General features: G+C 49.3%; 1 protein-coding gene across 1 annotated transcript; it reads left to right on the forward strand.

The window, feature by feature from the left end:
• Positions 1 to 402: 402 nt before the first annotated feature.
• Positions 403 to 27790, forward strand: TXNDC5 (thioredoxin domain containing 5). Its single transcript, XM_069493143.1, has 10 exons — positions 403 to 638; positions 5208 to 5357; positions 10245 to 10350; positions 14053 to 14149; positions 16837 to 16952; positions 18976 to 19062; positions 19893 to 20042; positions 23295 to 23377; positions 24870 to 24999; positions 26097 to 27790. The coding sequence occupies exons 1-10, from the start codon at positions 403 to 405 to the stop codon at positions 26217 to 26219; spliced, it is 1278 nt and encodes a 425-aa protein (XP_069349244.1). The 3' UTR covers positions 26220 to 27790.
• The last annotated feature ends 164 nt before the right edge of the window (positions 27791 to 27954 follow it).

Consider the following 27954-nt stretch of genomic DNA (forward strand, 5'->3'; position numbering starts at 1 on the left):
TGCTGAGATTAACCGAGGCCGACAGTCCCCTCTGTGGCTTCCCTGCCTGGCCTCTTGTTCCTTCGTCGGTGCTCACGGTCGGGCTGAGAAAAAGGCCGGTCAGGGGCCTGGGTCTGGGCAGGTGCACGGGCCCCCTACGGGGTTTAGGCGAACCAGCCGTGCTGGAGGCCGCGCGGTGAAGGATCTAGAGGCTCGGTCCCCTCGCTCGCTCCCTTCCCAGCCGGTGCGCGGACTCCGGCCGGGCAGGGGAGCGCAGCGGGACGCGGAGGGCGGGCGCGCGCCGGCGGGGGCGGGAGAGGAAGGGGCGCGGCCTCTCCGGGGCGGGGCGCGGGGCGGGCAGTGGGAGGTGGCGGCGTGGAGGGGACCTGCGGCCGCGGCGAGAGCGCGCCCAGCCCCGCCGCGATGCCCGCGCGCCCAGGACGCCTCCTCCCGCCGTGGGCCCGGCCGCCGGCCCTGGCCGCGCTGCTGCTGCTGCTGCTGGGCCACGGCGGCGGCGGGCGCTGGGGCGCCGGGGCCGGGGAGGCCGAGGAGGCGGCGGCGGACGGGCAGGACCCGCACGCCAAGCACCTGTACACGGCCGACATGTTCACGCACGGGATCCAGAGCGCCGCGCACTTCGTCATGTTCTTCGCGCCCTGGTAACTGACGGCGCAGGCCGGGTCGGCCCCGCACTCTGCGCGCCGGGAGCCGGGGCGGGTGGGCTCCGCGGGGCCGGGGGCGCGTAGACACTGCGTGCTCTGAGTCGGGGCCGGGGGCGCGTAGACACTGCGGGGTCCGGGTCGGGGTCGGGGCCGGGGGCGTGGGCGCTGCGGGCGCGGGGCTCCCGGCCGAGGGGCGCGTGGGCGCGGGGGGCTCCTGGGCGCGGGGCCGGGGGGCGTGGGTGCCGCGGGCCGGGCGCTCGGGCTGACGTGGCGCTGGGCGGCCGGGGCGGTGCAGGAGGAGGGGCGGTCCCCGAGGAGAGAGCCGGGAAAAGGCCGCCCCTGCCCCGCGCCCCCGAGCTCTCCCCGCTCCTCCCTTGGAACCGAGGGAGGGGAGGGAAGGAGGGGTCGTCGCCCTTTCTGGCAGCTGGGACCCCAGACGTCACCCCGGCGGTCCCCTGCCCCACGCCCCAAACTTCCTGTGCCGGCCGGACGCGGCGGCCCGCCAGTGGGCCGGGAGCGGTGGGCCACGTGCGCTCGCGGGAGGGCCCTTCCTGCCGGCCGCTAGCGACAGGGGTCGGCTGTGGACGCGTATCCCCTTCGTGAGGGTTTAATTGAAAAAGTAGGAACTCGGGAAGGCGTGACTTCCCACTTTGTGCGTGCTTTGGGGAGTAGGAAGGAATGGCCCAGGGACCCCGGGAAGCCGAGACTGGTGCGAATTCTGGCGACCCCTCCGAAGCTTGGAGTGGATGTGAGCTCTGCTCTGGGCCACGGAGCCCATGCTCTCAACTCAGGGCTGTAATCTGTCACCCCTCCCCTCCGCTCCCTTGGGGCCAGGTCATTTGTAAAATGTGAGATGGGAAAAGTCACCCCATTAAACAGATGATAACCACCTGCTTTGGTTCTCTGGGTGGGGCTTTGGTGTGGGCCTCGCTGCCAACCCAAGAGACCCCGTACCCTGAGAATTATTCCATGGGAAGGGCTCCCTGTCACTCACACAGGCATATGCAGTGTTTTCCTGCCAGGGCCTGGGTGCCCTGAGGAAGGGAAGTTCTCGTAGGCCAGAGCAGAAAACCATAATTTTAGGGCACAAAACACTTTGAGATGTTGGAATGGCCTGGATGTGCCCAGTGCAGAATTTGGTATTCTTCCCCAGGGCTTAGGAGAAGCTCATTTGGGAAAAGGATGTATAGTGAGAAGGAATAGAGAAAAGGTACCTAAGAAAAGTGGCCTATTCAGAAATGTGCCTTTCAAAGTAAGAGAAATCTTTTTCTTTGTGCCTCATATTCAGGCTCTTGCTGTGTTTCAGCTCATTTGGAGTTAAGTTGCCTTTTTTGGCCAGTCTGGGTCATAGCCATCATTTATTAACAATGTATGTAAGGAGTACATTGTGTTTCAAATTCCCAAACTTGAATTTTTAGTACTACCAATAGTATCAAAATACTTTTTAGCACAAAACAATCAGTCAATATTAATAGTTACTCTGTGCAAAAGTAGTCTCAGAACTATTCCAGTTAAATATACTACTTACTTGAAGCCCATTTCAGTGGAATAAATCTGTCTTTGGGTGTTCTTTTTTCTTTCTTTATTTTTTTAAAGAAAAATTGACATGTAGGTGTAGCAAGTGCCTGCAGTGCCCATGGGGTTTAAATTTTGGAGCATCTGTGGTAAATCTCAGCTGTGCTGAGTGAGAGGAAAGGCTGGCAAGTCTGAGCACGTGGTATTCAGTACGTTCCTTTTCCATTATATTACATATGTGGCTTCTAGACATTTAGGTGGATGCTCCCAGAAAATGTAACTGTTTTAAGTTTTTATTTGTTTGCTTCTTAGTAGTCTACTACGAATATTTAAACAGAGTTGTGTGGGTTTCTGAGATGGTTTTACAAGTTAGATTTTAAGGGGCCCCTTTCAGAAAGCTGCAGATAAAGCTGTAGGGCTCAGGAGAGGCCACCAGGGAAGGAGGGTGAGTTCGGGCACAGAGGTCAAATGGGAGGTCAGCAGGGCTCAACCCAGGAGGCTCTGGAACAAGGCCTTGCTAAGTTCAATGCTGAGATCTAGTGCTGAGAACAAGGTGGCGACTGTGGAGAGGTCCGAGCAGGGGAGTGAGGTCCCAGAGTAGTTGTGAGCTGAGCTTTGGGAGCTCAGTGCCAGCTGCTGTGCAGTGCTTGAAGCTCACTTGTGATTTCGGGACTGAGGCCCCGTGTAACATCGATCTGTATGTTTTTGCTCTGAACTTGGCAGCAATAGGGTTGTCCTACTGCTGTAGATTTTGTGCCAACATCAGGTCACGGCTTCTCTATGGCCAGGTTGTGGTTCACCCTGAACCTGGTGACAGCGAGGTCAAGATTTGGCCCAGGTGGCTTTGCTCTGTTACTCAGCCACAGGCTACCTTCAGAATGCAGCTGGGCATCTCAGAGGTGCATGCTGTAGCTGTAAGGGCCCCCACTGAGAGGGGCCAACTGGGTGGCACCTGTGGATCCATCCCAATGAGGGGTAAGGAAACTGACACGCCCAGCTCGGTGACAGTCCTGGATGGTCAGGTTTGATTTAATGCATGACGGGCATTCTTTATTCTCATTCTTAATCTAGTCTCGTGGTTTCACAAGAAAATTTGTCAAGGATACAGAGCAGTTTTAAAGTTTTAGAATGAGCATATCTGACCAAATTCCCCTAGGATCAGAACTGCCCTTGAAAATGCCTTAGGAAGGTGCTTTGTTGGAGACCGCCCCACAGTCAGTCCTCACTGCCACCATTTCCTCTGGCTTTCGTGGCCTCTTTGGTTATGCATCAGGTGGACTGGTTCTCAAATCTGTGTCTTTAGACAGAGGGCCACACTTGATGTGGTAAGATGCCCACGCCTTGAGAAGGAGCATGCTGGAACTGAGGCCAGCCAAGGAACAAAAATTCACATCTCCCATCGTGTGCACACTTCAGGGTTCTGTGGGACTTGGCTTTTTTAAAATTCTTGTTATGTGCTTTTTCCCCCTTTTGCCAAGCTCACTTTGTTGAATCTACGGAAGTTAAATCCACGCATGCAGCTTCACCGTGTTTTTTGTCATTCATTCACCTAAGAAATTGCCAGGCACTTGGTGTGTGCCAAGCACGTGCATGAGACAGCACAGCAGCAGAGAGGACAAGAAGTGCTTGCCTCCTTGGCACTTATACCGTGTGTTCTTAAATACGACGCTGGGTTTTCCCTCCCAATTATCTTCCAGAAAAGAGGGAATCATACTGTATGTGAGTGTCTTATAGAGCAGTGTTTCTGTTAGCTGGCCAAGGAAGTGCTGCTTAGGGAAGACACATTAGCTTGAAGCTAACCTTTTTAGTGCTGCCTATAAATGCTTATTTTTGAGGTCATCTGCCAGAAAAGAAAAGAAAGAGCTTCAACAGAGATTTCATTGAGAAATTATTTTTAGGGAGCACTCACAATTATACATGTTGGGTGTTTTTGAAAGTAAGTGGGTTTTTTTTTTTTTTTTTTTTTTGGCAAAGAACCTTAAAAAAAATACAACAGGTGGTTACATTGTAGACATCAATGTGCACTTACCAGATAAATGAAAAAACAAACAAACCCATGTGCCACAATGCTATGGAGTAGTACTTGAAACTTGGGTAAAGTTTTCAGTGTTGTCTCACATAAAATTCAAGTACGGCACTGCAGACGGCTGAGACAACGCAGGAAGATGGTCAGCGCTGTGCAACTCCGAGAGCAGATCTAGTGCTGGGACAGACGCTGATGCTACCATGAAATTTGAAGAGCGACACGAAGCAATAATCCTAATTAACATATTTTAAATGATAGGTGATTTCAAAATATTCACATATAACTACATTCATATAATTAATATTATAAATAGATATTTGATTATATAAACCCTAAAAGTTTGAGTGGTCACAGACTTTTTTTTTTTTTTTAGCTTCCCATTGGGGAAAATGCAGAGTTGATTTAATTTTGAGGTTGCCTTGCATTTGTGGATATTTGGTTGTATAGTAGAGGAGACCTGACTTATCAAGAAGCAATTACAGTAGGAGCGCTAAGCTGTGATCCAGGATGGGGAGCTTTCCAGAAGGGGAGGAGAAGAGAATTGGCACCAAACAGCCTGGGGGGTCAGGGCAGATGTGCTGGGGGGAGGGACACCCAAACTAAACCTGGGCAGATAGGCATCAGCCAGGTGGGGTTGAGGGAGGAAGTATCTGAGTGTGTCCGAGTCCCAGGACCAAGCCAGGCCCAAGTCCTTCCAGAAAACTGCAGATACTGCAGTTGGGCCCAGGAGTGGGCCACCAGGGAAGGAGGGTGAGTTCTGGTACAGAGGTCAAGTGGGAGGTCAGCAGGGGCCCGACTGAGGGGGTTCTAGGACATTGTTCTGATACTGAGAACAACGTGGCGACTGTGACCGGGTTTAAGCAGGGGAGTGAATTCCCAGAGCAGGTGCGAGCTGTCGTCTGCTTTGGTGTTAAAAGGGTCGAGAGCCCCGTTGCCCTGTGGACAGGGCTAAAACTGGGGGCTGGACACCCCATGACCTGGTGCGCTCGTTACTCAGTGTGCTTGTTCCTCTTCCCTTCTTGCAGGTGTGGCCACTGCCAGCGGCTGCAGCCGACTTGGAATGACCTGGGAGACAAGTATAACAGCATGGAAGACGCCAAGGTCTACGTGGCGAAGGTGGACTGCACGGCCAACTCGGACGTGTGCTCCGCCCAGGGGGTGCGAGGATACCCCACGTAAGTCGGAAGGAAGGGTGCGCGCCCCCAGGTTGTTCCCGGCTACGTGCTGCCACAGAAAGTCCAAGTTAAACTTTTGGTAACCTCCTTTGCAGTTCTGAGGAGTGAGGAGATGCTAAATTTAAGCAGGCATTTCTTGGGAAAAAATTATATTTAATCCTGTGGCTATTTTAGATGCCTTTTGTATTGTGTTTGGAAAAAGCCTTTAATTAATCAGTGTTGGGTTTTCCTGTTTATAAAAAAATGTGTTTGTGAGACAAAAATGGTGGTCTGCGTGAGATCCCACCACATTTGCTGTTCACCCGTATGTGCACAGACTTCATCATCAACTTTGATTTGATTTTTTTGGTGACTCTTATTCCCAAACACCCTTCCTAGAGTTATTTCCCATGCGACAAGGGCTGTCTCTGTTGGAAGGAAGGTAACCAACCAGAGTACAGCGGTTCTGACAAGCAATGCTACTTACTCCCTTGACAGCTAAGAGATTTTTTGGTTATAAGAAACAGAAATTGAAACTGGCATATTAAACAAAAGGGGATTAATTAAAAGGCCGTGGAGGAAACTTTGAGTCTCAGATCCGGGCTTTGGGGGTCTGTTTCTGCTGCGCCTCCCTGGAGGTGACCTGACTTTCTAGCTATGCATCTCTGTCCCTGGGAAGGACTCGGAGGAGGGCGTGTGGGCTCCTCCTGTAGCCTCTGGAGACGGCCGGCTGTGCTCAGGAACACGTTTTGAGGTCTTCGTGTTGAGCCAGTAAAGAATCGTTACATCTGGGAGACCATGAGCAGGGCCCTGCTTGGACAAAGTGTCCATTCTGGGAATGGTCATTGTGGCCGGGGAGGCAGGAGCTTGAAGGAAGACGCATCCCCATTCAGACCCCGTGGCAAGTGTTGGAGGGAAAAGCAGTTTCCTGAAAAAGGGAAACTGTTATTTTCAGTGGGGGCCTGGGGCCTGCGGGGGTGGTGTTGGCCACTGCAACTCACTAAATATTTATCAATTGAGGAATGCAGTCAGTTCCATATAATTCATTATTAATTGGGTAATGTAGGGGGCCATCAGTTAAGCATAAAATCAGAGCTTATATTCAGACCTGAGGCGCGTTGTGGAACAGTGGAGGGAACCCAGGGCTGGAACCTAGAAGCCACGATTAAATCTCAGCTCCCCCATTTCCTTACCGTGCGGCTCTGGCTGTGTCCTTCGCCTTCTGAGTCTGAGTAGCAGGGTGATACCCACCCACCCCTCGTAACATTGTCGTAGGAGTTACATGGAAAAGCATGTGTGCAAACACCAATCTGAGCACATCCAATAAATGTTAGGGTTTCCCCTACCATTTGGAAATTTGGCATTTCCGTAAAGGATCCTGGAACTGTTGGTCTTTGGTGGCTGCTTGCTAACATAAGTGCCATAATTCAGGTCCTCGTCAAATCAGATCAATGGGGATAAAATTTTCTACTATTTTATGTGTACTTATATGCAGGCATTCACTGTCCTATGTATGCGTCACAGTATGGAGCAAGAGTGTCACAAGGAAGCAGGTGGTGCGTAGTAGGATAAGGAGGAAATTGCTCACCTCCTCAGAGTCTGTTACTTTCAAATTCAGGGGCAACAGAGATGGGCTGGCTGTGCTGTCTTTCCACTCTTAAACTGCTGACTTTCTGTGGCTGTGTGTGCCATAAACCATGTCACAGAGAAGGCGAAATGGGAGCTCTGCTAGGGCTGTGAAGGGCACTGGTCATGGAGCTTCAGAGAGGGAAGCGAAGGGTTCCACCTGGACCTGGCCGTAACAACTATCTGGCTGCAACATCAGTTACTCCGTGGGTGATATTCACAAACTTAAAAAGATCCATGCTGAATCATGTGTCCTGATTTTTAAGTAGAAGATCTGGTCTCTCCAAGTAAACCATGCACTGGTTTTGTGTTGTTAAAAAGAATGAAAATGAGGCCAAGTGTGGTGACTCACGCCTATGATCCAGCGTTTTGGGAGGCCAAGGCAGGAGAATTGCTTGACCCCAGGAGTTTGAGACCAGCCTGGGCAACATAGTGAGACCCCAACTCTACAAAATAAAAAAAATTAGCCAAGTGTGGCAGTGTGTGCCCTAGCTACTCGGGAGGCTGAGGCGAGAGGATTGCTTGAGCTCAGGAGGTCGAGGTTACAGTGAGCTAGGATCGGCCCACTGCACTCTAGCCTGGGCAACAGAGTGAGACCCTATCTAAAAATAAATAAATAAAAATAAATAATAAAACAAAAATGAGCTCACACTACTCTGGACATGGGATGGGAAGGAACCTCTGTGACCGTCACAGCCCTGCGGAAGTTCCCAGGAACATATTTTCCCATAGAACACAGGCAGTGGAGTGTGTGTATAAAATGTGGTCCCATTGGGGCAATCGTAGATTTATTCGTGTGAGCTTTTATTCCTCTAAAACAGTGCCCATCAAATGGAGTTGGGGCGAGACCTGAATCAGATGACAACTGTAAATGCCTGAGCCGGGGTGTGCACCCGTATATCACCTTTTCTTTCATTCTTTGCCAGCAAGTTTATTTTTTCTTTTCTTTTTTTTTTTTTTTTTTTTTAACCATCACAGGGTTTTGCCCGCAAGTTTAATTGGAGCAAAGGATTGGAGAGGGAGGGGGTGTGAGCTCTGGTAGCCTCCAGAGATGGCCACCTGTGCTCAGGAAAATGTTTGGAGGTCTTCCGGTCGAGCCAGCAAAGAATCGTTACGTCTGGGAAGCCGTGAGCAGGCGGGACTGAAGGAGGGAAACCCCAGTATTTTATTAGGGCTGCTGTAACCGAGCACCACACACCTGAGGGCTGAGGACAGCAGAAATGTGTCTTCCCACAGACCTGGAGGCTGGAAGTCTGAAATCAAGGAGTCGGCAGGGCCGTGCTCCCCCCGCAACCTGTAGGGGAATCCTTTGCCTTTTCCTGGCTCCAGATAGTGTGTGGGCGACCTTTGGCGTCCCTGGCTAACAGATGCATCACCCCAATCCTCTGTCTTCACGTGGCCTCCTCCCTGCACGCGTGTTTCTCTGTCCAAATTTCCCCTTCTTCTAAGGACACCAGCCACACTGGATTAGGGCCGGGCCTAATGGACCGCATTTTAACTTGATTACTTCTGTAAAGACCCTATTTCTAAATAAGGTCACACTCTGAGGTTGGGGGTTCGGACCACACAGATCTGTTTTGGGGAACACAATTTAACCTGTGACAGACACTGTCTGTAGTAGTAGAACGTTCATCTTGCTGTTTTCCACAGTGACACCTAAGTGAGGACTTTTTCCCCTGCAGTCTCCTTGAAAGAGAAACAAATCTCCAGGAGATACACATGCCCTTGTGGAGGTTTGGTAATAGTGGAAAAGTCTGGGGCTGCATTTGGGGCTTGTACCCGGTGGCCCCATCTCCATCACCTCCAGTGGCAGTGAGAAGTCAGATGGCCCAGACCGACTGGAAGGTTTGTAGCGGAAGCTCCAGTTCTATCCCTGGGCTCTGTGAGTTTATTAAGGCAGAATCTCAGACGTGGGCAGGTTCTGGGTAAAGCTAATGTACCCATTTTAATTTAAATGCCTAATCTAGCCAAGGTACTGGTTTTCTCATATAGCTATGAGACCTCATTTTAAGGAGAGTTGGCTATTTTTTATGGACTGAATATTTGTATCCCCCAAAATTCATTTGTTAAAATCATAATCTCCCAGGTGATGGTATCAGGAGGTGGGACCCTCATGAGTGGGAGTAGGCACCTTATAAAAGAGGCCCTAGAGAGCTCTCCGGCCCCTTCTGCCATGCAAGGACTCAGCGAGAAGGCATCATCTATGAGCCAGGAAACCCTTACCAGACACTGCCTCTGCTGGCATCTTGAACTTGGACTTCCCAGTCTCCAAAACTATGAGAAATAAATTTCTGCTCATAAGCCGCCAGTCTGTGGTATTCTGTTATAGTTGTTGAACTAAGACACTGTTCAAACCTTCAAATGTAATTTCTACATATCTTGGCTGCTTACAATTCTGATACTGTATATTGGGCATCTACTCCCAAAATCCACATCCGTGCTATAGAGGTGTTAGGGGTGTTTTAGATGAATAGGCTTGCTAACAAATACCAGTCTGTATTGCTTTTTTCTTGTGTCAATAGCCATGTTTTTCCCTATCCTTGATACTTTTTATTAAGTTTTTATCTAGAGCCTGTTTTCCCATGACCAGTGGGTGACCCAGGAACTAGGAGTGTTAGTTTCATCTTCTGATCACGTCTTTTGCCCGCTATTAAAGGAACTGCTCGTGTATCCTCTCTGCAGATTCCTTCAGAGGCCGACATGCAGAGCAAAAAGAAGAGTCTTTCTCTGTGGGGAAGTGAAGGGCTACATCAGCCAATGTCAAGGATGTGTTTAGTTAGAAACTTGAATTCTCACAGTAAGGATATTCATGCTTTGTAAGCGTCAAATACCTGCCAGCATAGCCTAGAAGGATGCATTTGTTGCAAAACAATGCTGTATCTGCCACAGTCTTTTTAAATACACACACACACACACACACACACAGAGCAGGGAAAAGCCCGAGGGTTCTATAAACGAGCACTGAACACATGCAACTTGGGGTTTAGGTCACAGTGGGAGGCTGGAAGTTTTCACCTCGAATTTATTTTCCTTGAATAAAATAAGAATCGTCTAAAAGTTTAGGATGAAGTGAATTTATTATCTCCTAGAGCATTATTTTTGTTTCCCTTTCAGGTTTTATCAGCCAGTGGCAGATATGTGCCTGGCTGCAGCTCCTTGACAGCTCATTTTCTGATTGTTTCGCTAAATGACTTTGCTCCCTGATAAGACAGTGCTCCCAACTCGGAGGAGTTGGAAGGGCTTTAACATTTTGCTCTGTCTGCTGCTTTGTTTTTCTTGCAGCTTAAAGTTTTTCAAGCCTGGCCAAGAAGCCGTGAAGTACCAGGGTCCTCGGGACTTCCAGACGCTGGAAAACTGGATGCTGCAGACGCTGAATGAGGAGCCCGCGGTGAGCACCTCCCCCGCCTTCCTTGCCTCATTTTTGGGGTCATGTGCAACTGGGCAGAGGCCAGTGAGGTGAACTATTAAGGCTGCCATTTTAAAGCAGCTCTTTACTTTTTTAGAGCTTGTTGATATTGTAAGTAAAGACTAACTTTTTAAAAAACTTTTTCTTATGAAAGTAGTCAAACATGCATGAAAGGAGAGAGGAGTCTAATGAACTCCCAGCTTCAAGAGTTACCACCATTTTGTCCACTTTGTCCCCGCTGCCTCCTGCCCATTTTTGGCTACAGTCAGGCCTCAGCGAGCGCCATTTGCAAATGTTTCCGTGTGCCGTCTCAGATGAGCACTTGCTGCTTTCAACATCGCCAGGTCCCCCCCTCACTGTGACACGGTTGACAGCTCCCCAGCACCCGAGATTGACTTCTTGACCCCCTGGGGTCAGGCCCAGGCCAGAGTACCCAGTCCAGGCCACTCTGGCACGTCCTCCCATCTTCCGGACCTTTGTCCTCCTCCACCCGCAGCTTCCTGGCTCTGCCCGACCCTCACTAGCCTTGCCATAGCCTGGATCTTTCCTTTCCCCTTAGTCCTCCGTGCGGAAGGCCTCACTGGCGTTGCTGATAACGTCATTGAACACGGTTAATACTCTCAGGGTCTCAATGCACTCTCCTGTACTAAGGGTAGTATCAGGAGATTGCGGACACTGTAAGAATGTCATAGGAAAAATTTACAATTTTCCCTCTCCCAGTTGATGTTGAGTCTTCATTTTGTTATAAATCATTGTGATCATAAATCAGTGGTCAAGTGTCCATTTGTGGGTGGTGCTTTTGGATGAACGTGGCATCCTCAGGCCCCCAGAGGCCGGGGTGCAGTCTGGTGGCCTGTGCCGCTGGTTGGAGGGAACGGGAGGGGTGGCCCATGTTCCTGCACTCCGCGTTTCTGATGAACTCGAAGGAGCGTCTGAAGTCTTTGAGTGTAATTCCAATTCAGCAGTTCACTAAGACTGCTTTGCTGTATCAGCTTGGCGTCCACTGGTTGGAAGGGGTAGGGGGTCGTTTGCCATCTGAGCAGTCTTGGAGCTCTGAGCCTGTTGGTGTCATTTCCCAGGGTGTGCGTGTGGTTCTCGTTTCGGTCCCATGTTCTCTGTGGGTGTCACAGCTAATCAGAAGCTTGGCTGCTGCTTCAGTGCTCCACACCTCACGTCTTAAAACTCTCTGATGGTCCAGGGGGAAATGCTGGGCAGGGTGTATGGTGTTGAACCGGAGACTTATCTAATTTTAGGTGACAGGGAAAACCACAAACCTCTCAGAGGGTGAATTTGCATCTTCATCACAGCAAGAAAGCTGGATGGGCAGGTGTAACTTTCATATAGATTTAAACTTCACATTATTTCCTTTGTGAAAATGTTCTGGGGGGCAGGGGGTGGGGTGGTAGGTATTAGGTGGGTGGAAACCAATTTCAGAGAGGTAAACTTCATAGCCTCAGATAAACCTTTAAAATAAACTTTTCACCAAAAAAGCCAGTTGTCTGTGATGGCTTAATTCAGGAGACCAGCAGCCAGGGGACAGCAGAAAGGCTTCATCTCATGGGCCAACCTCGCTTGAAGGGACGGGGCAGCTGCACGTGCAGGAAAGTAAGGACCGGGGGCCACGTCCAGGCCCGCGTGGACCTCCCGAGGGACGGAGCCTGTCTCCCCGGCGTGGCGGGGGGCGGGGGGGGTGGCCTCCTGCAGTCCAGCCTCTCTGCCCTGGAACCACAGTTACCTACCTGCTGTATTTGAAGTGTCTCCCAGCAACAGGAGGTCTCAGATAATTGCCAACAGTGACAGTGTGCCTTGATGTGGAAAAGGTCAAACATGCAGACTTTATACAGCAGAGCAAAAATTCTTTTCAATTTGAGCTTACCTTTTTAAGCAAAAACCTTCTAAAAAGTTCTTCATCTGTATTTCTACCTAAATAACTTAATACATTACTTTTTCAAATACACAGGATAAATTTAGATTATTTTCTCCTCAGTGTTATGGAAATATTAAACTCGAAGAAAAGAAAATCTGCAATTTTTTACATTCTATCCCAATTTTTATATTTCCATGTTTGCTTCTGTGTTTTTTTCCTTGAACAGTTATAATCACGTAAACATATTTCATTAATGATTTTTATATAATTATATGGTCTTTATTTTGGTCGTATTTTGTATTATTTTATCACGTGGATTTGCCACAATTTGACTCTTCTGTCAGTTGATATTTAGGTTATTAATAATTTTTCTGTCATCAGTAGTGCTGTAAGGAACATATCTTTGTAAAGGACTCTCCCCCCTTTTGAGTGATATTATTAGAATATAGATTCCCAGACATAAAATCGCGAGGCCAAGAAAAATCGCAAGATCATTTTTGTGGCTCCTGATGAGCATTGCCAGATCGCTGTCCTAAGAATCCTGTCAGCTGGCACCGTCACCAGCAGAGTGAGACCGTGCCCGCTTCTGTGATACACCGTGGTGTTCCGTGATGGTGGGGACTGCTCTTGTGTCTGCCAAGGAGCACAGGAAGTGACGGTGCCCTTGGGTGCCGTGAGCATTTTAGTACTGAAAGCCCTTTGACTGCCTTATGAAGGACGACACATGGTGTTTTATGTCGCTTTATTCGAACTCACTGACTGTTCACTTAGCCGCCGTTCTCCCGGGCATTCTTTTGTGTGGGTACTTAGCACTCTGAAAGTTTTGACAAGCTAGCAGCAGAAAGGAAAACCTCACAGCGATTTATGATGAGATCACAACTCTGCAAAGCTTTGAGCTATCAGCTATTTTAAAGCCTTTAATGACTTAATTTGGATATTCCTTTTAATAGGAATTAGAACAAATAAAAATTGAGTAGTACATACCCGTGTGTCTGCAGCAAAGCAGTGATTCAGTTAGCTTTTCTTCACTTATGGTTACTTTGGTTGGAGGCCACCACTGTACCGGGCCTCAAAAATTGAGAAACGTAGAATTGTGTAGTACTGTGGTCTGTGTAGTGGTATACATTGGTGTCGCTTGGGGACTGGCAAAGCATCTTTTAAAAAGTCACTTGCCCCGTCTTGGTGTGTTTCTGTCCCACACTTAGTCACGTGAATCATATTCTTTCTTAAAAGTGCAGCTCGTGCTCAGTGTGTGGTTTTCTCTGTTGCCTTCTGTTCACCTGAATTTTCCTTCTCGGCATCTGCTTTTCCCAGTCTGTCGCGGTTTTTCCTACTGTTTGTGTGAATTCAGGATAACCAGGCCCTCCTGCTACCTGACACTTTCTCACTCTCAGTTTCGTCCACTTGCTACCCATGTTTCTTTAGGTACTAATCCTTCAGATTGAGCCCATCAGGAGTTGTAGTTTGTACTCTATGTGAAATCCCAGGATACATTTCAAAGCAGGGGACAGGGAAGGGGCTGTCCTTCACTTTGTCTGCTTTGTTTCATTGGGTTTCGGGGTGGGGATGGCTGTCACCCAGTAGTTCTGGAACCCCAGTCCTAGAGCTTTTGCCGAGGGTGAGGCTTGCAAGGGGCTTTTTGCCGAAGCCTCCTGTCCTGCTGCTTAACACAGCAGCGTTGCACAGAGGTTCCAGGTGGTCGGGGGAGGAGGGCCATCTGCAGGAGGTTCTAGACAGAAACAGGTCACTGCCCTGATGGGTTTCACCTTGCCTTCATGGACAAACCCAGTGACCGTTGTTCTGTTTCTCCCCATCAGACACCAGAGCCAGCAGTAGAACCGCCCAGAGCCCCTGAGCTCAAGCAGGGGCTGTATGAGCTGTCAGCGAGCAACTTTGAGCCGCATGTCGCACAAGGTAAGGTGGGTGAGTCTCGTGGGCATCAGGGGAGGGTGCCCGCTTCACAGAACTGCTGACGGTTACTCCTTGACTCGCTGGGCCTTCTTGCTACTCGGGGCTCTTAGGTAACTGCATCAGTAGGCCTGACAAAGTGTCTCTCTCTCCAGGACCATTTAGGATCATTGTTTAATGCTCTTCTTAAACGTTATTTCTCCTTTTGTCTCTGTCCTTATAGAAATGCCAGGTCTAATGCTAAGCTAAAGCCTTAGGTGTAGAGATCTGTAGCTCATAAATCATGAATAGGCACACTTGATTTGCACACTAGCTGGACAGCACATCCTTGGATAAGAAAGTGTTTACTCACATACTTTGTTTTATTGCACTTCGCCGACACTGCATTGTTTACAGATTGAAGGTTTGTGGCAACCCGAGTCAAGCCAGTCTAGCCATTTTTCCAGTAGCATGTGCTCACTCCGTATGTCAGCATTTTTTATCAATAAAGTATTTTTTAAGTAAGCTATGTACATTGTTTTTTAAGATACAATGCTATTGCGTACTTAATAGACTAGAGCATGGTGTAAACATGCCTTTGATATGCTCTGGGGAACCAAAAATTTGTCTGACTCACTTGATTGCGATATTCTCTATATTGCAATGGTCTAGAACCAAACCTTCAATGTCGCCGAGTTGTGCCTGTATATGAGCGTTAATCCTACACTTATTGACCTCAGGCAGAAACAATAGCTTCTCCTACCTGTTTAAACAGAATTTAGTAGGACCATTATAACATATGAATGAAATTAGGTATTCTTTTACTTGAAATACCTTTCTATACCACATCTCATGTTTTGAAAGCGGTCTCCTAAATATCACAATGCTCTGTGTACGTTCTCTACCGTGAATAGTATGTACATCTCCCTTTATTCACACGTAGATCGTTTCAGAAAACTGGGCCCAATACCCGGTGACTTGAAGGCACATTCAGGGTCCGTGCCGGCTCCCGTTATCAAATGCTGCCCTGGAGAGAAATCCCCTAGATTTCAGCCCCCTGGAAGGCTGGGTTGCAGACGTCGTGAGAAAGGGCCAAGAACTGCATCTGGCCTGCTAACTTGTGCCTGCTGGCAGCGGGGCCCCTCCCCCGGCCACACTGTCTCAAATGACTTTCTGTGATGCCTTCAGCCCTTTCTCGTTTTTATTAAAGTTGTGTTTTCGCCTGTGCTAGTGCTCTGACAGTGGAACCTCAGCGTGTTTTCCCTTACAGGGGACTCACTGCGTTGAGACGGGCTTGCGCTCCGTGCGGGATGTGTTCCCCCATCGCCTTGCCCTAGCCTGGCTCCCGCAGCCCGAGGCCCCTCCCTGAGCCGGGCACCGCTGCAGGGCTGTGTCTCGTAGATGCCACGCTGTGCTGCTGCGTGAGGGTCTGTCCTCAGAAGGCAGCCGTGGCCCTCTGCCCTTGCTCCCTCCCCCCTGGTGTCCAGCTGGGTTCCCGGCGGTGCCGTCCCCACCTCACAGCACGAGGCTGGCGGCGCACCTGTCTGGACAGACGTGGTTTCAGCCTCGCACAGCAGTGGCGAGTTTTTAAAGCAAGCTTGTCGGCGTTTTCCTCACATGCATCGTTGCAGTGATGGGCAGCACCGGGAGTGTTGGCGTGGTGGGCTCCAGCGTGGAGGCTGCGCCACGGTTCACGGCCCGCTGCACTGTTCTCTCCTTGGCCGCTGCCTGATTTTGGTTTGGGATCAGCCTGACGTCAGAGTAGAATGGTCTAGATAAAAATCTTCAACGTCCAAACGATGATGCTCTGGGGATTTGATTCCCCCCCACACAGCTAAGGGGATGATATTGGTGATATTTAGTTTTTTAAACCTTCTATTCTATGGTAAAATATAACACAGATAAAGGAAACAAATATAGGGCTCAGTGAACGGTTGTAAAGCAGCCACCCTGTAACCGTCGTCCAGCTCAAGGAAGGAAACCACCAGCCTCCCGAGCCCACCCGAGTCATGGGATCTGTGTGTCTGTTAAGGCCCTTTTCATCCGCACATTCTCCTCTTCTTCGCCGGGGACACGGATGGTTGGACCCACAGAGCTTCCCACAGTCTGAACTTGGCTGATTGTGTCCCAATGGTGCGGTTTACACGATTCTTTGATTTCTCTATTTCCTGTGAATTGGTCGTTGGGTCTGGGGACATAATCAGTTTCAGCGGGGCAAGGGAAGACCTCATGGCTGGTGGTGGCAGCACAGAATGTCCGAATGTGTCTGTCTGGGATGCGGCAGCTGTGACCGTCCTGGGTCCGTGCATTCCTGCGGGTTCCCGCTGCTGATTCTCCAATTCGAGCAGCCCTGCACTATTTTAGCAAGAGACATTTGCCCACGGTTATCGCTGGGTTATTCAATGGTATAGTTCCCGTAGGACAGGCAGGATAAGTGCCTGACTCTCTGCCTTTGTTGCCAGTGTTCCACATGATGAGTTGGTTCCTGAGTGTCCATCAAAGATGACAAATTGGGTTTTGTTTGGAGTATCATTACGAACTCAGACAGAAACACATTTGGTGGGGAGTCCCTTTGTACCAATAAAAGGGGTCATACTGAACTGAGATTTGCTAAGCAGGAGGACAAAGATCTGATTATTCAATTAAATCTCTAGTTGGGTATGACGTAAATCACAGCGCCTTTTCCCCCTCCCTGCCTTGGCTCTCCACTAAAGGCGACCACTTTATCAAGTTCTTCGCTCCATGGTGTGGTCACTGCAAAGCTCTGGCTCCGACCTGGGAGCAGCTGGCGCTGGGCCTTGAACATTCCGAAACTGTCAAGATTGGCAAGGTAAGTGAAAGCCCTTATTAAACTGGAAATGGACTGCTTTGGGCTGGATTAATTAGCAGAGTAGCCCATTATTCATTCTGTGTGCAAAGTCGCAAACTTGATTTATTAATTCCATTTAGTGTGCCACTTGATAATTCATTTCACCTTCACAGATGGCAGCCTGGTTTTGAGTTTTGCTGGCTTTTCCACAGTCTAGAGATAAATTATGGCTTTGGCCGCTTTGTTTATTTTGAAGAGATGGCCAATTCTGAATTGGCAGCCCTGGGGCCCCGTCTGCAAAGATACAGGGCAGAGCCTTGTAGAATGTTCACTGGGCGTATTGGACACGGTCCACGTTTGATCTCACCCAAGAGCTCTTTCCTAAAGGACCGTGGCCCCGTGCTCCTGCAGGCACGCGGGCCCCTCCTCCGTGGTGAGCCCCATGGCCTGGGTGCTTCCAGCGCTTCCCGTCTTAGAGCGAGAAGCCAGAAGTGACGTGTGACAACTTCTGTGCAACTGGATTTTCTGGAAATATACAGAACAGACTCCAGAGCAGCTCCTGGGCCATCAGACACTTTTACTTTCATCCATCTTCCAGCACCCACCAGATAGCCCGCGTGGACTTCCTTTCCTAAAAATCTCATTTTTCTACTTTGCCACAGGGCTGATGGGTATACAGAAGTAATCTGCATGTCTAGGAAGGATAGTTAACAGGATGATCTGCCTGGGGCAGTGAGATGGTCAAAAGCATAAACTTGGGGGGTGGCTAGGCCTGGCTGGCTGACCTTGGGCAAAACCTCTCTATGCCTCAGTCTCCCTCTTTGCAAAACCGAGCTGAGATCTACCATGCGGCCATCGGGAAGATGAAAGTACGCTGCTTAGTACGATGCTCGGTGCGGGGCAGATGCTTAGTGAGTTATAATCACTGGGGTTGTTAGTTAAATGGATTTTCCACTGTCGCCAGTTAAACACTTTCAAGAATGTGTTCTAATGTGTTACGGTTATGTATTCATATTGATTGAGCATTTCATGGAAGTAATTATAAAATAATCTTCTTGTCTTGTATCTTACCCTATTCCTGATATCCTTACTTTATTTAATGAACTTTTTTGGGAGATCATTTATTTTGGTTTGTGTCCTTAGAGGATCCTATAGCAGACCCAGACGTGAGCAGACACAAGCCTGGGTGGCCACACTGAGGTCCTTCACCCCTGGGCACATGCGTCTGGGTTAGACTGGCCCCTCAAAGATGCTTGTCCCCTCCGCAGACCTCGGGCTGAGGCACCCTGCACTTCAGTGCCACACTTGACTTGCTTTGTCTGCAGTCGAATGTGTTGGAGTAATATTTGTACTCTCCTTTGCTGACATAGTGAAAAAGTACTTAGGTCCTGCCTTGCTGATTTTAATGCTGATAGAAAGTCAAAAAGAAGCGACTTAGAATAAGAGGTGGTCTTAAATGTTGGGCAGGCACAGTCTTTATAAGAGTTAAATGAAATTAAAAACTGGAAGAGCTGTGATAATTGGTAAATTAGGTTTATAGAATTAGGGCAGATTACAATCTTGACATCTTTTCAGTTTTTACCTTTATTTTGTGCCAAATGTTCCTATTTAAAACTGACTACTTACTCCCCCTTGATTTTAAAGCTCTATTAGTTTGAACATGAGAGTGTTTCTAAGCTGGCATTGTGACATGGGGTCCCAGCTGCTGACAGCCAGGCTAAACCCCCGCTCTAAATATCAGGCCAGGTCCCCGACTCTAGCTCCTAACTTGCTCAAGTAAAATGTTGCTTCCTAAAAATTGGCATTTTTAACTGAGCTAAAATAAATCTTGCCTCTAGAGTAAATCTCACCCTGCTCCCTGTAGGGGGTAGCTTTTAGGAAAAGTGTCATTAAATACTGCACCTTGCTGGCAGAAATGGTTACAGATTCTGGATTGCTTAAAAAATAGATGTCTATTTTTTAAAGTACAAGGTGTTCGATAGTCCCTTTGGCAGGAAGGCTGGCGAAGAAACTGACGGCGCAGTTGACTGTGCTCTGCTTGCAGGTTGACTGCACGCAGCACTATGAGCTCTGCTCGGGAAACCAGGTCCGCGGCTACCCCACGCTCCTCTGGTTCCGCGACGGGAAGAAGGTGCGTCTTCAGTTCTTAGTACTGAGACAGGATGTTTCATCTCCTAACTCCCGTGGGCTGGGCTAGTGCAGTGGTCCCCAGCCTTTTTGGCACCAGGACCAGTTTCGTGGAAGACAGTGTTCCCATAGACCGCAGGGGTGGCGTGGCGGCAGGTGGGGAGGGGGGGGGCGCGGTACAGAGCTCAGGCGGTGACACGCGGCCCTTTTCCTAATAGGCCACGGACCAGGACCAGGCTGAGGTCCGGGGGTTGGGGACCGCAGGCTTAGTGGGTACAGTGAATTGCCAGTACTGATTATTTGGGCCCTGCTTTGGGGGAACACGTACAGTGGAACAGATGTGTTTCTCTTCATTGATAGATTTGGGTGGTTGAGAAAAACTGTCATTTGTTATACTACATTGACATGTTTCAGTGGCTCGGGCGGTTGCTGGGATAACCGCAGTTATTCAGCAGTCACAGGGCGACCGGGCTGTGGTCAGGAGCACAAGCCTTCCGGGCCTTTGAGCGGGTTGGCGCTTGCGGGTAGTGCGGCTCTGCCGCCCTCGGTCCCTCCGTCCCCGCCGACGGTCCGCTGCTCGCAGTCCCGGTGGGCGCGGCTCACCAGTCGGCCATCAGCCGAGACTTCCGCGACCGGTAGCCCCCAAAGGGAAGAGGAGCTGTAAAGCTCTCACCAAAGCCCGCACGTCCGGCTTGTGGTCTCCACTTTGGCGCCGGAGCGTGAGCTCGCGGGCGCAGCCGGGACAGCCGGGCGGGTGGGGCGGCGGGGGCGTCAGCGATCCGAGCACCTGTGGCTCGCTCCGCGGCATTTGTGTGCGGCCGGTGTCTCGGACAGGTTGATCAGTACAAAGGGAAGCGGGACTTGGAGTCGCTGAAGGAGTACGTGGAGTCGCAGCTGCAGAGAACCGAGACGGGGGCTCCGGAGACGGCGGCGCCCGCGGAGGCCCCGGAGCCTGAGCCGGCCGCCGAGCCCGAGGCCGACAAGGTGGGTGCCCGCGGCGGTCGGGGTCGCTGGAAGTGCCCACAGGGGGCGTCCTCCTCCAACACCGTGGACGGGTGACGGTTTGGACACAGCACAGAGTCATTCTGATGGTTGGCTGCCACGGTTGCCTTTTCCACACGAAACATTTCTTCATCGTCCTTTACATGCTTTGAGGGGTAAACATAGAAGCCTCCTTTTAAAAACCTGAAATAGACGCAAATCCCGAGACAATATGTGGTGTCAAAGATTCTAGAGAATTCCTCGTTTTTGATGCCCTCATCTTGGAGGCTGACGGTATGTGGGTGGTGCTGGCTGTGAAGTCGTGGCTGCCGCCCGCTGGGCCCCATTTCTGTTCATTTCTGTAACTTGCTCCAGTCATTTTACTCCCCCCCGTGGCAAGATGGGGAGCAGAGAGGGCATCTGCAGTGGGACCGAGAGGCCAGTCACTGGGGGACATTTACCTTGGTTAGGCGTCTCTAATGTACGGAGGCATAATTATCTCCATTCGTTCAGATAGCGCAAGGTTCATTCATTCTGCATTTATCGAACCCTTGTTACGTGGCAGGCCCTGAACTAGGCCACCAGGAAACAAAACCAAATAAGACCTGTTTCCTGCCTGTGAAGCTCACGGGGTCTGTGGGGCAGACAGTGAGGACACACACAAGCAGGTGTCACGGGCTGTGACAGAAGCATGTGCAGGACCGGTCATGGTTGCTGGGGATAGACGGGGGCAGATGGGCAAGAAGTGTCCCTGCAGAGCTAAGGGAGGAATCGGTGTTTGCTGGACAGGCAGGGCAGGCGGGGCGGGCAGCAGAGGGAGGCACGGCCACGGCTGCACCACCCAGCCGGTGTGTCGTGGGCAGGGCTGGGACAGGCAGTGGGAAGATCGGGGGGGTGGTGCAGGGTCCCTGAGGGCCAGAGAGGAGGGCCCTGAAGTATATAGGACGTGGGCGGCCAGCCAAGGATTAGGAACTTCATCCCGTGTCGTTAGGGAGCGCCTGGAGGGTTCTGAGCAGATCGGAGCTGTAGGACGGTGGCTGGCGGCAGTGTGTACGGAGGAGGTGGAAAACTGTCGTGTTAGGCCATGAAAGACATGAGCTCTGAGCTGAGGCTGTGACCGAGGGGTGGAAAGAAGGAGAAGGCCGTGTGAGGAGTCCGGTCTACGGGGGCAGTTCTGAGGCCCGGATCGGGGTGGGGAGGCCTCCAGGGAGTCTCGGATTTCTGGCGTGTCTGGCGGAAGGTGGTGCCGAGCACGGGGGCAGGACCAGATCGGGAGGAAGGCAGTGAGCTTGGTTTTCCAGGTGCTGATTTTCAGGTCCGTTGGATATTTAGGCAGAGTGCAGTGGACAGTTAACATACAGGAGTGTAGAGCTCGGCTGGAGGGACGGTTGCTGAGCAGGCTTGTGTCATCTCCTTTAGATAGAAGCCAACACCCTGGGGACAATTCAAGGGTAGCAATAATGTGTTTTCCCAGGAAAGCAGTGCCTGGATTTCCCAGCTAATAACCACAGGCCTGTCAACAGATTTCCAAAGCAGGATCCTCATGTTGCTCCTTCACTTCCCATAAGCATGCCTCAGAGCGTGCCGGGTTCTTACCTGCGACACTGGGGGCACGGCGGGGACAACGTCCCCCTGCTCTCTGGGAACTTTGAACCCTCAGTGTAATTAGAGAACAGGACTCACTGGGGCCATTGCCCCCAAGCCCCAGCTGTTTGGAATTGGGAAAAGCAGTGGAGCCACCGCCCCTCGTCCCAGCGCAGGGGCAGTCAGGGGCCTCCCCGCCCCCTGCCCGGTCCTTAGTCGGACTCTAGGTCGGGAACAGCCTGGGTGTTAGTTGAAGCTTTGGTTTCAGCAGTAAACAGATGATTTTGTAGCTGTTACAACCACATATGTTAGAGGAGCGTATGTGTCATGGTGGTTATAAAGGTCATCCCAAATTGAGTATAATTATATACTATGGATGTTTTTGTCACAGAACTGCTTCTATTTATAATAGAGTTTTCCACCAGTAAGTGGGTCTTTCAGTGAGTGGGGCATCATGTTTCTGGACATAAAGAAAGGTGGCAGTGTTCCACAGTGGCCCCGCCGGGCCGTGAGTCACCCCCGAGTCACTGACATAGGTTACTCGATGCCGGACGAGAGTGAGCAGCCCTGGTGCACTCAGCCACATGATAAATCGTCCCTGTTCCTGCTCTCAGGAGAGCATCGCAGATCCAGTTTTGGTGAAACACATAGAATTTCGTAAAGAACTGTCCGAGAGAATCGCTTTAAAGCAGACGGCCACGTAGCACTTCTCCCTTAAATTCAACAGCCAGAGCTTCTATCAACATTTTTCACATTGACTTTGAACATAAAAATGGAAGGGACTGTGTTCCATGTAAAACGCGCCATTGCCTGTGCTTGTGTGACTAGATTGCTTCTGTTACATAGAGAGGATCATGTCATGGATGTGCGTGGTAGGAGAGCGGTGCGGCCAGTGGGCCGAGCAGCTTGGGACAGACACCAGGCAGACTGCGCAGTGGGTGTCTTGGGGGTTCCGAGCTGGGGAAGTGCAGACTCAAGCCTGGGGCACCCACGGTGACTGGTCTGCACCACAGAGCCCTGGAAGATGGTGGCTACACCTGACACTGCGGGGGCAGCACAGTGGCCTGGGAGTTTCTTCTAGAGTTTTCAATCTGCCTCCTCCCCCATGAGACAGCGCCCACCTGCGCAGTGTCCTGCCACCTTTCCACAGCGTCTCCCAGGCTCAGGCTCTACCTTTCAGAGGCTGCTGCCAGCCTGCCCTTGTGTGTAGCTTGTGAAATGCAAGTCGTACAGATATTTTTATGTGACTTTGGAGCATGCATAACAGCATTTAAAAAACCTCACTGGCTGGGTGCGGTGGTGGCTCACGCCTATAATCCCAACACTTCGGGAGGCCAAGATGTGAGGATCGCTTGAGGCCAAGAGTTTGAAACCAGCCTGGGCAACATAGCAAGACTATCTCTACAAAAAATATAAAAAAATAAAAAACTAGCTAAGCATGGTGGGAGCACCTCCCAGCTACTTGGGAGGATGAGGCAGGAGGAGCGCTTGAGCTCAGGAGTTCAAGGTTTCAGTGAGCTGTGATTGGGCCACTACCCTCTAGCTTGGGCAACAGAGTGAGATCCTGTTTCTTAAAAAAAATAAAAATTACTGATTCATCTCTCTGCTGTGCCAAAGCTTGGCCCTGCTTTAAGGGATATGTTTCAACGGTGGCTTTTTCTTCCCCTGAAGGGCACTGTGTTGGCGCTCACTGAAAATAACTTCGATGACACTATTGCAGAAGGAATAACCTTCGTCAAGTTTTATGCTCCGTGGTAAGTGGCTGTTTAATTAGAAACTACTTTGTCCTAGTGTACTAAGTCACATCATGTTTTTCAATTCATTTGCTAACCCTCCATATTCAATGCTGGGAACATGTTAATACTACATTTACACATGGATCGTGCTGTAGGAAATGAGAAAGTATTATCCTGCTGCTATATTCAAATATGTTAGAGTTCAGTGGCCTCCACAATTATTTATAGAGAAGGCGGCTACTTTAAAGTGCAGGCTACTTTGGAGAAAACATAAAAATGGAGGCAAAGTATGATGGCCTTACAAAACTTCAGTTTTGTGACATCTGTGTATTTTTCCAAATAGATTGCTTTTTCAGCTATTAATACATAAACAGTGAACATCGTGGTGTAACTTTCCTCAGTTTTTTTTAGATGATGTTATAGAGAAATCCAGTAGAGCTCAGCTTTCTGGTAGAGCCATTCGTGTGTCGCCAGATTACCTGAACCTTTGTGCCCCGTGGTCTTGGAGACCAGAGCATAAATGGGTTGCAGATAGTTTGAGACCAAGGCAGCTTGATGGGGTGGGAAGACGACAGGTTCCAAGACCATCCCGTGAACTACTCTCGGGTGTCTTTGATTCCTTTGAACCTCGGTTTCCTCAACCGTAAAATAGGAATAACACGTTGTCTTCACAAGTAATCCATTTGGAAAGGCAGAGTGTTTAGGAGAGTGCTAGATTCTTCATCTAAACATGATAAACGTGTCACTTTTGCTCTTCAGTTTGTCACACTCCCATGGTTTTCCTGGGAAACCGTAACAGCAGGGGTAAAAAGCGAATGAGCACACGACTCGAATAAGCTGTGCAGTTTTTATTGTTACGAAATAGAAACGTTAGTAAATAATGCTTTTTTAAAAACTTAAAGTGACATAGATCAAGTGTGAGGAAAGAGGATCCCCTTTTCCTGAAGGGGGGCTTTTCATATAGCGGGGGAGGGACAGAAAAGGAAAGGGACTAAAGTCAGGGCTGGAAGGGAGGGTTTGAACCAAACTTAGTTGTGGCCTCAACGTTCACACCAAATTGCTGAAGCGTCAAGGAAGCTGGAAGTTGTTTTGAAATTTTGAGACCATGACCAATCAAATCTAAAATGTTTTTGGCATTCAAGTGATTCTTTAGACACTGTGTGGAGTCTGTCCTGTTTCCCGTCCACTCCTGTGCATGGTGTGACCATAATCAGTTAGCTCGATGCACCACATTGCGGAAATGGTCTCAAAATCTCAACTTGTTTTCAGACTGGCTTGCTTCGATCAGGTTACCCAAAAGTCTACCTTGGGTTGATTTTGAATTCCTTGTTTGGGATGGGAGGAGGAGGAAGAGTTAGTGGGCACCCAATGGAGAATTTGATGTTATATTAATTTCTAGGCAATTGTTGACTGTCTCATACAGATGAAACAGGGCTTGTCTTGGCAGTAAAGTGTAGGTGAATGATCCCGACCCAAGACTTCAACAAAGCGGCTGTTGTTCTGTTCCTAGGTGTGGTCATTGTAAGAATTTGGCTCCTACCTGGGAGGAACTCGCTAAAAAGGAATTCCCTGGTTTGGCGGAGGTCAAGATCGCTGAAGTAGACTGCACGGCTGAACGGAATACTTGCAGCAAGTACTCGGTGGGTATACTTGGATGAGAACAATTATGAGGACTCCAAGTATTGGGAGCAGATCTCAAGCGGAGCTGTGATTTGGTCTTGGGGACTCAACCAGGATAACTCACTCAGCCCTCATCCTCTCAACAACGTGTTTTCTTTGTCCTTTTGAGTTGTTTTGTTTTAAGAAGCAAGAGAGATACTCTGAGGAAGGCATTCTGCTGCTTTGCCTGCTTTTATTAGTAGCGCCCACATTTCACTGGGGGTGTCTGGGCCTTGCTGTCTGGGCGTACTGAGACTCCCAACGTCAAGACCCTGGAGCCGCCTACATGGCCACTCTCAGTGATTGGCCAGCAACTGGCTTGTCACCTTTGTCATCAACCCCTGCATGGCTCATTTTTCAGACCTAAGCCAGCATTCTAAAATATATATGGTGGCTGAATAAAAGAAACAGTCAAACATAAACTTCCATCTGAAAGGGCCATGCCCGCAGGCCAGTCTCGGGCTTGGGTTAACTGTTGCCTCCATTCTAAGCTGTGAGCTCAATCTAATGGCCTAGACGACTTGTGATTTTATGTTTTCCTGTGTTATATTCTTAAAACATCTTTGGAGCCTCTGAAGTTTATGACCTTATTAGACTGAGAATAGATGTAACCCCAGACGTGGTTTACTTACCATTAACAGATGCCACTGGTTTCTGTGCCTTCACATTCATAAAGGAGGAGAGAGGTGGCTGCAGCTGAAGAATGTGTGTCCTTGTGGGTCTTGTTCTCACCGCGGGTCTGTAGACCAGCAGGGCTTCCCCAGGGAGCGTGTCAGAAATGCAGGCTCCCAGGCCCGCCGAATCCAGTCTGCATTTTCACCAGATCCCTGGGCCATCCTTTACGTCATTCCTCTGAGACTGATCTTTAATGTCATTTTGGATTAAAAAGTGAATACACAGCCCTATGGCTTTGCTTTCTAAATGAGCTGGTCCTTTTTTCACGATCTGTACACCTTGAAAAATTAGCCACATAATTTCCCAGCCGGAACTGTAAAAGTTTATCTGGTTTGAGTTAAAAAGCAATTTGTGTATGATCCTAACCACTGGTTTTTGTACCTTTTTTTTTTTTTTTTTTAAGGTACGAGGCTATCCCACGTTGTTGCTTTTCCGTGGAGGGAAGAAAGTCAGTGAGCACAGTGGAGGGAGAGACCTTGACTCATTACACCGCTTTGTCTTGGGCCAGGCCAAAGACGAGCTATAGAAACCCACTTGAAGTCGCCTCTGCGGCCCGGCCCCCCACACCTGGCGTGCGGGAGTTGAATCACATAGACGTCGCTGAGTCTCAGATGATGGCTATTCAGAAAGCTGAATGTACTAAACTTGCGGTATCTTCTTTGTGTGTGTGTTTCTTAAGCCAACACACCCTATGGATTCTTCACTGTTTCTCTAAGTAAATGTGTAACTCATGGTCACTGTGTAAACTCAATATTTGCAGTGGCGATACATCCCCTTGAACCTTCTCTGGATGAAATTTAAATGGTTTTCTTTGAGACTAAAATAGAGTTGGGGAAAATCAAATTGCTGGACTATTTTTGGCTCCGGAGTGATTTGGGGGAAAGCATCATTCAAAGTACAGTTTTTAAACTGCCCACGAGTTCTGGAAAGGTGGCTTTGTGGCGGTATTGACGTTCCTCTGATCTGAAGGTCACAACTGACTTATTAATAATGTGGTAGGTCCATAGCTTGGAGCAGATTTAGCAACAAAAACGCACATCTGGAAGATACCTTCACATCCACTACTGGATTCTGTTTTTGTTGCCACTTCTCTCGTCGGGAGAGGTTAGCCATAACGCAAGCAGCGGTACTTCTGACATGTGCCTGAGTAAGATAATGCTGATGCCATAATTTTACGTGTGTGTTAATACTTGTCAAATCAGTTATTGTTCAAGGGATACTTCTGTTTGTGTTTCTCACGGGGTGAAAGATTTTGTTAGTGCATCGTGTTAACAGGAAGCCAAAGTCCGTGTGAACTTGAAGCTTTGATGTCTTCCATAGAAAGTGTAGGCACAGAAGGGTCCACGAGGCTCCTGACTATTCCATTAACTCATAGAAAGATTCTGGTTGTATTTGCCACCTGGGGTGACAGGACCAGATGGGCTTCCCTAGGCCTGAGTATCCAGACACCAGGGAGACCCCGCAGCCCCAAGCGGAAGCAGTCCTTTTAGAGGTTATACTCTGTCCGCCCTTCACGGAGGTCGACCTTCTGATGTATGAAGAGTGGGATACATTTGATGTCAAGACCAAAGACGGATGTCAGCAGGACTGCTGTGGTCCTGGTATGCATGGCCCTGTCAGCCACTGGTGCGGCGTCCTCTAACTATTGTCACCCTCATGATTAAATGCTTTTACCATCACCCTTGGGAATAGGCAGTGGTAGGACTGAACTCCTTTAGGATAGGTGTCTGTCCGTTCCACCACGGAGTCACTTCTCGTGGTGACCTCTCTGTGTCCCACACCCTTGGCTCCCCATGCCGGGGGGTGGGGGGTGTTGACTGACACTTGGCCCACAGCAGTGAGTGGCGGGAATCTTAGAAACAAGACCACTTAGACTGTCTGAGGCAGAAGATAACAGAGCAGCGTCTTGACCAACCTCTGCCTTAAAGGAAATCTTTATTAATCACGTGTGATTCACAGATGTTCTGTTAAAAAAAAAAAAAAAACACCCAACTTCCTAGAGAAGCACAAGTGTTATGAGTGTTGCTTCAGCTTTGCATCATGAGTCTTGTATTCAGAGAAAGTCAAAGTGGTACAATTTGTTTACACGATGATACTTTCTAAATAAACTCTTTTTTAAAAAGTCTGGTCTTTCCTTAAATGTTACAGCAAAACAGATATAAAATAGACAATAAATTATAGTTTATATTTACAAAAAAAGCTGTAAGTGCAAACAGTTATAGATTATAAATGTATTATTTAATCAGTTTAGTATGAAATTG

This window comes from Eulemur rufifrons, chromosome 18 (genome assembly GCF_041146395.1).
Source record: "Eulemur rufifrons isolate Redbay chromosome 18, OSU_ERuf_1, whole genome shotgun sequence".
NCBI classification, from domain to species: domain Eukaryota; kingdom Metazoa; phylum Chordata; class Mammalia; order Primates; family Lemuridae; genus Eulemur; species Eulemur rufifrons.